Source organism: Pygoscelis adeliae, unplaced genomic scaffold, assembly GCF_000699105.1.
Source record: "Pygoscelis adeliae isolate BGI_AS28 unplaced genomic scaffold, ASM69910v1 Scaffold318, whole genome shotgun sequence".
NCBI lineage: Eukaryota > Metazoa > Chordata > Aves > Sphenisciformes > Spheniscidae > Pygoscelis > Pygoscelis adeliae.
This window is the reverse complement of record NW_008825430.1, coordinates 105,160-116,697: the sequence shown is the minus strand read 5'-3', so window position 1 is coordinate 116,697 and position 11,538 is coordinate 105,160. Positions and strand designations below refer to the sequence as shown.

At 45.0% G+C, this 11,538-nt stretch overlaps 1 protein-coding gene across 1 annotated transcript; it reads right to left on the bottom strand.

The window, feature by feature from the left end:
- Positions 1-2,158: 2,158 nt before the first annotated feature.
- KIAA1024 (KIAA1024 ortholog) lies at positions 2,159-11,250 on the bottom strand. The gene is made up of 3 exons (XM_009330888.1): positions 8,905-11,250; positions 7,270-7,524; positions 2,159-3,039 (listed from the first exon to the last, which is right to left on the bottom strand). Exons 1-3 carry the CDS (start codon positions 11,200-11,202, stop codon positions 2,842-2,844), a joined length of 2,751 nt encoding a protein of 916 aa, XP_009329163.1. The 5' UTR covers positions 11,203-11,250; the 3' UTR covers positions 2,159-2,841.
- Between the last annotated feature and the right edge of the window lie 288 nt (positions 11,251-11,538).

Genomic DNA, 11,538 nt, shown 5'->3' with positions numbered 1-11,538 from the left:
GAAACCCCTGCCCCGATGGAGACAGGTGCCACTGACTGCTTGGGCAAAGTAAGGATGGGCAAAAGCACCTCGATAAGTTAGCAGCGGCATGGATGCTTGGGATGCTGAGTGCTTGGGTTGGGCCAGCTCCACGTCACCCACGGCACCATATCCTGCCAAATCCTTCCCAGGATTTTGGGCATCTCTAATGCAAAGACTCATCCGGTGCCAGCTGGATGAGTCTTGCACAGACGAAAAAAAAATCCCTGCACAGACAAAACAGGGGTCCTTACATCTCCTCTAACGCATCAGTGCAAGCACAGCCCCAGCCCGCCCCTGTAATCAACAACATCTCCTGCACCCTTCTCGCATCTCCACTTAGATATTCAGATATTTTCTAAAATCAGATTATTAAGATGCAACGGAGGAAGCGCTGCTGATTTCGGGTTGGGGAACAGCAGGGCCAGACGGCTCGTGCTAGCGGAGGGGGAGCTGGCAAAGGTGGGGGGTCCGCCCGGTGTCCGTCCCACACCCATCCTGCCCCTCCGAGGGACTTGTCACCGCTGGCGTGGGCAGACGGGGGACTGACACTGTGTCACCACAGGGCCACGCTGCTCTCTCCGACAGCGCCTCGTGTTTGCTATCGCCAGGCCAAGGAAGGGTGTAAAAGGGCTTTCTGACATTATCTGGAACCAGGAATAGATTTTTTTACATATACAATCAACCTAAATTGTGCGTAAGGTAAACCGCAGAGCAATGCCCTCCGGAGCGTATTCACATGTCTAATATTAGATATCTTGCTGGCGGCTCCGAATCGTCCCCGGAGGTTTCTCTACCTGTCTATATTTACTACATACGGATCCGCAGCTCCTAAACTCAGGTGCTCTGAATCATACCATAACCGAAGGCAGCCTAAAATAGACAGTGTGAATTGCTCCCTCCCTGCTGTGAGTCCATCCTGCAGCATCTGGGAGGAAAGAGAAATAATTTTGGTATTAGGAATGGGCCAAAGCTACAGAATTCGGGTCAGGGTTCAGGCCAGGCAGGCGCAGATTTTGGTCTAGGGGCTTATCCTTGTTCTGTGTTTGCTGGTGGGACACCCGACCCTGTGTTTACACTTGTTTTTCTGATAGATCAACGGTCCCAGAGATCACCTACCTCTAAACAAAATACAGCACACAAGCAGCACATAAACAGCTCTCCAGCTGCAGGAAAGAACTGACACACATCTAAAGTCACAACAAAGCCTTTGCCTCCCACATACCCTTTCCTCGCTACTTTTTTTAAACCAGCCAGAAACACAGCGAGTGCGGCACATCCCAGAGAGACGGAGGAGCGAGCATCCGATGCTTTGCTAGCTGCTGTGTCATCGTGTTGGGAGGCTGCTTCTGAAGAAACCGAATTACCCTACATAAAGAGCATTCACTAAAAGAATCTCCTTTCCCTTAGAGGACCAGCAAGATCACAGTATTTCCTGAAAATACTTTTTTTTTTTCCTACTTTTTTTTTTTTTTTTCATCCGTACTTGACAGAAGAGTAATACTGTCTGGGTATTTGCCTTCACTAACCATGGCAGGTAATTTCTGTCATAGCTTGAGAATTCCTTTGAACCTGCTATTTGCATTTGGGATAAAGCATCAGATGGACATTTCCCATGGGATACAGGCTGCTTGCTGTCCGGTAGAGTCAACCGTCATTCTTAAGTACATTAGCAAGAGGGAAGCAAAAGATCTCCCCGTGCCGAATGCATTGCATTAACAGCAAGTTTCCACTAGTGCTGAAAAACTGTGCCCTTAATATAAGTGCTCAGTAACCACCAGCCCTGCTGTTTGAGGAGCACTCTGAACTGTATAGAAGGCTTGCGGGAAAAGAACCTCCATTAGTACCCATTATGCTGTGATTTATGTTATGGGCTTAAAATAGCAAAATTAAACAGTTCTATTTAATCTACAGTCTAAAAAAAGGCACAAAGACTTTGTGAAAAAAATTGTAACTGTTCAGATTACATTTTCAAGAACTTTAACAGAGCGTTGCTTTGATTTGCCAGCTTAGCTTGCTGGCAGGAGTGAAATTGAGACAATTTCACTGTCTGCGGAGGTAAAGAATACCCTTTTGGCAAGGCAAGTTTGCCAGCTCTATGCAAATGTTATTCAACAGAAGCAACTAAAACCTCTTGCGATTGCTTTAAAACATAATCTTTTTGGTCTGCAGCACATTGCACTTATCTTAGTACTCAGTGATGATAGAGTGGGTCTTAGGGCAAGACCAAATACAAAGAGCCCTTTTTAATCTGAACATAGGAATGAACTCTGTTCACGGCTACACAGTCTGCTTTCAATCAAATGATCATGAAATACATAAATACTATAAAATAAATACAATACATTCAGAGTTTTCGACACTGTAGAGAGCTTTAAGACTTTCCTAGCTGCCTGATGTAATGCATATAGAACATCCCCTTCTATACAGTGCACCCTCCATGTACCCATACCTCCGTTAAATGCAACATAGCTCCAACAACCCTCCTCTTTCGCCTGGATTCTCATCAGTCTCTGATTCTGTAAAACATTATATTGTTTCTTTAGGAAAAAAAAAATATTGCACTTTTAAAAATGCATAAAAATTGAACCGAGTTCCCATTAACTCCGCCACACAGTCTGTTATTTAAAATAATACTTTTCAAAAAAAAAAAATGTTTCTCTAGTTGTCTTGTGTTTTGCCTACGTTTACAGCATTCTCCATCAGGATATCCTCAGAACATTCTTCCTTAGCAAATTCCTTACAGTTTTGCCATCAGACGTTTGAAACAGCGTGAGCTATCTGAGATACACGCGGCTGGGAGTCACGGGTCTGTCCGCAGGTTCAGGACTTCATTGTACAAATGGGAACTACAATGACCAGAATAACCGTACAAGCTGCCGCTGCTATCAGGGCAGCTATCTTGCAAACCTTTGCTCTTCTGAACTCGGCTTCTTTGCGTTTTAATAAGGAATCATAGCCAGGAGTATAAATATCTTCCATCCAGTATTCTAAGTTGTTTGGGTTTAAAGATTCTTGAGTCTAAAAATTAAAAGGAAACAGTTGTTAATTGTCTGGGATCTGTCATTAATTAAACAAATAAATAAAGCAGATGTGCCTGAAGGCCTCCCGACCGCATCTGGGTCTGCTGTCAGGATAAAGTGGGTTATTGCCGCTTCTCGCATCCCTTCGACTCCCGGTCCCGGTTCCATAAGGCTGACGAAAGTGGCAACAAAATACTGCAAAAAATAAACTCCTCCAACAGTATAATTCTGCTGCAAAATCCCTCACGTACCTCTGATTTGCCGGAAACTTCGTCATCTTGGATGGCATTTAAATAAAATCTCTTTAATCTGCTAGACAGCAGAGATGTCAGCAACTACCGGTCTGTTACTGCTTTTTAAATTATTAAAGCCTAGCTGATGGGAAGGGTTCTTAACGTATACTCCTCACGCACTACATTTTACAAAGCTAACCCTAATTTTGCTACCATAACTTGCTTGCAGGCTGCGATTGCCCAGCCCCATCCGGCACCCACTCCCTCTGGATGGGCAATTTGCAGACCCCCTCCGGAATGGCAACGCCTGGGGACACCAGCCCTTCGTTTCGGCATGGGAATACACAGCCGCAGGCAGCAGGTGCTGAACACCCCCCGGAGGGGGGGTTCCAATTGGGTTTCCATGAAATCATCCAGGACAGAGTGATCCTCAGCTTCGAGCTCTCCTTCCAGCTCCATCTTCTGAAAATCACCTGGATGCATGACGCTGTCTCAGTTGCAGGGGCAGGAGGAGAAGGGGAACTGGACACCCGGCATATGATTTGGTACCACACATCACTCTGGACCATCTCCACAGATGAGGTCATTTAACCCCAATGGCACAATCTGTATTTCCACAGGAGGCAATACTCTGAGTATTGCCAAAGTCTGAGTCTCTCTGGGTTGGAGGTGATTTTAAGAGTGTGCTTAAGAAATTAAAGACTTTGCCCTCCCATTCCACGCAGGTAACAAAAAACAAACAAAAAAAAAGGAAAGAAAAAAGAAAGTGAAGGAAATCTGAGTTGGTCAGAAAATTAAAGGCAACCTGGGGAACTTTTCTCAGTGTCTCCATCTGAATGTTTTTGGGGTTTTTTTTTTTTATCTTTTAGTTTTTTCTTCCTTAGAATTTGAGCTCTTCAATCTTTGCATTTCCACCTTGCCTGTTTTTTTCTCTTCAACCTTTCTGTTAGGGAAAATGGGGGGAAAATGGGGGAAACCCAAACACTAGGCACTATATGGCACTTACCAGCAGAAAGGAATAAAGCAGAAAGAACATTTTGAAAAATGACAGCTTTTCTTAGAAGCTGTCTCCTGTGTCTGGGGCTCCAAAAGGCCATTTCTTTAAAAAAATGAAAAAGATTGCACATAAAAATGTTCCAGTGAGAATACCCTAACACACACCGTGTCTGTGCTCGTAATGGACCTCATCCAAAGCTCGTTGGACTCCGCACAAAGAAACTCCGGCTGACTTGAGAGGGATTTGGGTAAGCCTTTAATTGGCTAATTCAGATTTTGTGGCCACGAGCTACTGGCTGAAACCTTGCTTTGCCTGAAAGCAGTGATTGCTTTGTGTACAGAACTACTACAAGAAGTGATTTTATAGCTACCCCAGAAATAAACAATTAAAATTGAGCAACGGTTTTATGATCATTTAATCGAGATCTCTATGATAGCGCTAGTAGGCTGAAACAGAGACTGTCAGCCGAGTCTGAGGTTGTACCATTCGGGCTCTGAATTATCTATTCCAGCCTTCTGAAAAAAAATCAGCAGCCTCATCTCTAAAGGCATCAGAAAATGGCCTGACAACGTTTCGTCCCAGTGGATCATCATACACAGAGCAAAGCAATGAGATCTCACACAGACCCCACACCTGGGACAAACTTTGGCCTGACTCGTTTTGCAATTTCTTTTTTAAAGGAAAACCCAGCAGACTTTTCAAGTGCCAGGAGAAATTTTAAATAAACAAAGGTAGAAAAACCCCGAAGGCAGCCATGCTATGCTGCAAGGAAATTACAGTTTTGGACTTCTCTGCCTTGGTATTGACCTTTTAACTACTTCAGAAGGAAGATGCATTATTAAAAAGGCCCATTACTGTTAATCAGCTTCCTTTCCCATTTCATTGCCAGATGTAGGAATGTTCATTAAAGCATAATGTATTTACTTTCAGTTCTAATAAACTTAATCACTGGGAAAAAAACCCACTCATCAGCCTGTGTCTATTTTTTAAGTTTGTCAGTAAGCTCTATTATGAAGTCTAGACATGGGCTTCGCGGAGTAGATGCAATTCTGACAGTCCTTTTGGAGGGAGAGAACCAAACCAGTAAAGTTTTATCACCTTTATCCTAAAGATAAATGATGGCAATAAGCTGATTTCTCTGGTTTGCTCACAGTCGCGCAGAGCTGCTTACAGGGAACAAAACGGCCTTACGAGGAGCAGATGGAGAACACTTCTCCCAGGGGAGCCTTGCTTCCAAATACCACCTCCCTTGTTGCCTCCGTGCAGCAGGTAAGGGATGCTTTGCGACCGCCTGCTGCAGAGGAACTTCTTTCAGCCTATCCCTACTCTAGCATACAGTCTGCAATGCCAGGATTAGGAATTTAGTAAGCCCTCTAATGCTTTTTAAGTCCCAAAAAGCAGCAGGCAGCTGAGGCAAGATGCAGCCTGGCCCCTGTGCCACCTGGTATCTCTCCAAGTGCACTTTAGCCACAGCGAGGAGCAGGGGCTGGTGAGGATAGGGAAGTTTGAATGAGCCGAGCCAGGAGGTGAATTTGTTGCGCACAAATTCCTGCACAAACGCTCGTGGGAGTTGCACTACAGCACTGTGTAGGTGATGGTTTTAATTCCAAACCAGCTAACGCAGGGTCCTGAGGCATGGAAGTACTCCTTGGGCTATGCAAGTCTTTCTCGCAGGATCCTGATGCTCTGCTAGGTCTTAGTCTGATGGGTTTGGAGCTGGGTTAGGTACCTCAGCACTGAGCCATCGAGAGCTGATGTGGAGCAGCAAGTCTCAGGCTCTTGCATGCCACCTTCCCTGGCAGACAAGCTTTGGAGACAAGCAGGCTCCCTGCTTGAGTATGGCTGCACTGCACAGACCGCTGATCACAGAGCCGTGTTAGCGTGACGCTGATAAGCCCTGAGCTGTAGGTCAGTGTACCCCAACTGCTGCCAAGCCTGTAGCTAGCTGAGGCAGCTTGCTCTGCTCCGGGGCATGCACGCACGTCCAAGGAGCCCGAAATGCCTGAGGTCAGCACCGTTCCCCCCGCTGGCTCTGCACGCTGCTGTATAAATGCATATAAACGATACACAGTGATCTGTGCATTAGTATGGATTTCATTATGTGATGCATTTTGTGTTTCATAACCAAATACAGCAACATTTGTTTGGTCTTTACACATTTTGGATGGCATTCTTCATCCTTCCTCTTTAAACCTGTGCTCAGATATCTTCCTTCCTAGAAGGTGTCTTGTATTTAGCAGGCTAGACAGGGTATCCAACGCGGGCACTCAGTCCTGGGTCTGGGCAGGCCATTATATATCAGGACTGTGATTTCAAATACACTACATTTTGAGAAAATTTAAATCCAAAATTTGGATTTGTCTCCCAGTAACTTGCTCTGCTCCGCCTGTTGCAGAAGAGCCTGCACACTTCCAAGCTGAACTAAAATGCAAACAAGACAGACCATTAGCTGATCTGCTCTTCACATGACGCTGGTTTCCAACAGCCATTTCAAAGCTGCAACGGTGATGTGTTTCAAAAACAGTCACGGTATTGAGTGTCTTCTACAAGTATTTTATGTCTCATGTTCCTAGCAAAATGGAAAAAGCCCTAACACTTAAATTCTCTGGGAACAATTCGGACAGAATGAGAATAGAAGAAAAAGCAGCAATGCCAGCTTCTGCACCACTCTGCCTTGTTGCAGTTAGGGACCGGTTCATCTCTGCACCCCTTTACCCCTAAACTCTTCTTTAGAGCGACTAACACCACGATGGCTTAGCAGACACCTCTCCATTGCAGAATAAGCTGGAAGCACCAACCTGTCAAGGATCACCATTCGGCAATCAAACATCATCCACATTTTTCTTTGTCCCTGGCCAGGATGGATAGGGATCAGCAAGATTAGAGGCTCAACACTGCCTAGCTCCCCTTCCTGAGCTACCCAAATCCCTTCTTAAATGCATATTCTGGCAACATCCATTCGCAATCAAGCCATTCAAATTAAACAAATGGGACTCACTTGTAGATCCAATGCTGCAATCTTGCCTTTATCCCCCGAATTCCTCGTGTATTCCTCTATGGTCCATGACGGCTGGGCGCGTTTCACTTCAGCCAGCTCTGTCAACCTCATGTCTGTGTAGAGCGGGTTGCTTTTCATGTGTGACTTGAGTGATGCAGGGTAGGGATGAGGACTAAAGACTTGTTCAATCAAGAAAGCATCTTTTGGTTGTTTAGAGAGTCTATGTGGCTGTGGGATTTCGTATTGCCTGTCTGCCTGCAATAGGGTTCAAAAGAATTTGAGAGAAGAAACAAGACTATGAGGGGGTTAAACACAGAGGACAGAGATATTCCTTTCAGACTCACCATATGATATTGCTTAAGCCACGGTAAGAAAAGTACCAGCTAGGACAAAGGTTTTGGATGGCCTTAATCCATTTGCCAACCCTCTTCTCACAGCCAGACCAAAGAGGGATTTTACAGACACAGCTCCTTGTTCACCATAACATGAACACAAAGCTGATTCAACAGAGGAAATTTAGGTTTTGTACTGTTTACAGGTTACAAAGCTATTCTGAAAATGGCCCTGACATCCAAAAAAACCTAGCTGATCTGGAAAAGCGAAGAACCCCATGTAGGCTTCCAGATTTCTGTTTCCGGATCAAATCTTAACATGAAGAAGTCTCATGGGAAGCCCCCAGGTAGCACCCCCTTAACACCGCACCATCCATAGTACCACTCCAGTGTCAGCCACAGTCTACTGCAGGAGTGAGGAAGGGACCTTCAAAGCCAGCATTTCATCCTGGGCAGATCAATGTACAGAAAAGCCAAGGTCTCGGCTTACTAAGGTTAACCTTCTTCCCCTTCCGCAACCTGCTAATGACCCATGCTAAGGACCCCCAACCCTCTCCACCATCCATGAAGCAGAAACAAACGCCCATGCCATGCACAGTTTCAACTGAGCAGCAACCAGAGCCCAGCACAAGGACGGCCACGATAGCTGTGCAATCTGTGAAGGTGGCGGTGGGCAGCTGTCGGGAGAGATGGGCAGAGTTTTTCTGAGTGACCAAAACAAGACCACAGCTATGCTGCATTTCCTCAACGGGAGGTTTAAGACTCATGTAAATGACCGTGAAAGCCAGATATAGAGAACATAACTACAGTTTGCGTTTCACGGTACACGTACAAGGATTCTTTTCTTGAGGGATTTGAATCCATGAATCTATTTGGTTGCCTTTTAAATATGCACATACTTCTCTGATAAAAGCTGTCACAATGCAATTTCAAAATACCCCTTCTAAAACAACCACTAGAGAATTTCAATCTTCCTCATGCCCTTTTCACCAAGTTAATTACCCGGCTTCCTTCTATCGCCACTGATGATGAAGAATACCATCATCTTCCGAAGATCTCGCCCACATTACCCCCCCCTCCCTTTTCAAAAAAGCAAAGTGCTTCTAAGGAACAACTTGACCATATTGCAGCTGCCAAGCAAGAACATATAGGTACAAAATTACTCAATTATGATAACAATAAAGACAGGCATAATATGGCAGGGCAAAGTATTGTCATACCCTGAGGCTTGTGATGACTATGGAAGACATTCATAACTAGATTATTTTTAAGTGTTTATTATGTGAGTTAAAGTTGAAATTACCTCTTTAGATTTCCTGTGCCAGTCCTTATTTTCTCCTCCATCTCTCTCTTTCATCTCCTCTTCCGTAATGCCAACTTGGTTGGTGTAAGTAATAGCTCTCCAGTCTCGGGGAGAGTTTGAAATACTTGCTATTTTGGATTCAGTTGCACTATTTTCCTCTGTTAATGATCTTGATGACCTCCTAGTAAACAAACTCTTTTTTAAGGCTTTTACTCGAAGACTCTCACTGTTACTTCCACTGGCGTCTGAACAGCACCATTCTGGATTATTCTCTAGTTTGCCTCCATGAGGAGTATTGTGGCACTGAAATATCTGTGGGGAGTTACTCTCATCTGATGCGGCCTCACTTGTCAAGGAATTGAGATCTATTTGTACGCTGACCTTCTCTGGCTGCTGAATTTTTTGATCTAACTTGCTCAATTTTCCCAGGACTTGGGAGATTTCTTCTCGGACACCTGAGAGAGATTCCAGTTTCTTCTCTATTTCGCCAATCCTCAAAACTAATTTGCAGACACTCGTTTTCAGTTCATCATCTGCGTTGCTGATGTCTGCCCGGACCACTTTATCCAGTTTGTTACAGGCACTCCCGTTGGAGATTTTAGTCAAGTTGTGCTCAGGTGAGCTCTCACAGTCTGATTTATGCACCTGAGACAAGGAACCGGTGCTGTTGTAGCACGAAGACTGCATCACTCCTGTCGACCCGCTGATACTCATGTCGTCCAAAAAGCGGAAAATGTCACTGATGTCATCGCTCACGATTTCAGAGTCATCATCCGACTGCTTAAGAGAGTGCCGCTCTCCATACTTGGCTTGGCCCGCCGCACACAAATCCTTGCATTTCTTGTGGTCCAGAACTTGCTGCTCTGTTTGTGTCCCAACACTCGTGGTCCTGTCAATGCTTAAGATCTGAACAGAAGTACAATTAATGCTTTTATCCTTAAACTTTTTGACTGGCTCGTGTTTCTCCACATCTAGAATGGAAGGAATTTCCTTGGGTTTATGCCCATTTGGTTTCACAGCGTAGTTTGCCTGCATAATTGGTTGCTGATCCTTCGCGTTTAGGTAGGACTGATGCCTGTCAGCTGAAGGAAAGTTTGGAGATGGGTTGTTCGAACTCTGGTATCGCAGCTTCTCTTCAGACTGCTTCCTATTAAAAAATGATCGTTCAAAGTCAGGTACCTCCTCGGTATTTAAACTCCAGCTTTTAGCTGGCCAGGCAGTTTGCTTGGTTGGCTTTCCAGTCCACTTTTTGGTGTCCTGAGGCCCGAGAATAGTAGTTGGGCCAAAATACGTTGAAGCTTGAAGATCATCTAAACTTTCATGCTTCACTCGCCTTTTGTCTGGTATAGGAGAATAAACTGGATTCAAGTACTGGCTGCTGTATGGCATTTCAAAGCTGTGGTTGAAGAAAGCCTGCTTAGAGCTTTCTTTCCTGTTCTGAGGCTCCCTGTGTCCATCTTCTGGCTTTTTGTTGGACGGTATTAAGTTGGGAGATATTGTAATCAGATTATGAAAATCTTCTTTGAATATATTCCTTTTCTGGACACACGACTGCATCACAAATGGCTCGTCGTTTGAAATGAAGGTTTCTTTTATGCCTGCACTTATAGGCAAGGAGTCCTGGTCTGAAATAGATTCATTTTCAATGTTCATGGGGAAGTACGTACTCTGCATCTCGCATGGTGGAGACGTGGCAATGGAGTAGGACGCCAGCGCCTGCAGCCTGTCCAGAGAGGCAGCCCGGCCCTTCATCTCCTTATTAACGCCGAGTAAAAAGTTGGGTTCTGACGAGGGAACAAACTGTTGACAGTCCTTGCAGTCCATCTTTCTGCATTTTGAAGACCTTCTGACTGGAAAGCCCCGGTTAAACTCCTGGTCGTTCAGCTCACAGTTGGGCACGCAGTCTGCCATATTGCAGATTTCCGTGTCAGATCTACAGGACTCGAAGGACTCTTTCTTCTTCACTTTCTGCTTTGCAACTGGAAGTTTCTCCTTGGCCACTCCCCCATTCATTTGTATGAGGTTGAATATTGTTACTATATCTGCTGCAACCATGATTTTCTTTGATTGCTGATTGTTTACAGTGCATCTCATTTTGTCTTTGAACAAAGTCGCTGGGAAATTAGGATCCAGGCAAGCGGTGTAAAACAGCACGCTTCTGAGCTTGGCCAACTGGGATAAATCAAACCTCGCACACAGGGACTTGCAGAGGTCCTGGTAAGAAACAGTATTCTGCTTCGTGTCCAGCTCCTCCAAAATCTTCACCAGGAAGAGCGAGGATTCCTGGTTGGACTCCATGGCTTAAGCGTATTTTGTTGTTTAGCCTGGAAACTGTGTTCCCCTTCTACAGCAACACACAACAGCAAACAAAAAAGATTGTAAGTCACCCCCAGATAATATTCAGGACCTTGCAATTCAGCCACAGGTGGGACCTGACTCCCTGGCCATGCAGTCAAGGGCTTGCTTGTATAACCCATCCTCATGTTTCTGAACTCCAGGCTGTAATCCTAGCATTGATGAAATCAATACTTAGACGGAATCAGGATTTCATCCAAGGAGGCTCATTTATGTCAGTGTCTACTAAAGCGAGCAAGGAATAAACAGCAGAAGCTCTGAAGGGGCTGAACTAATGGC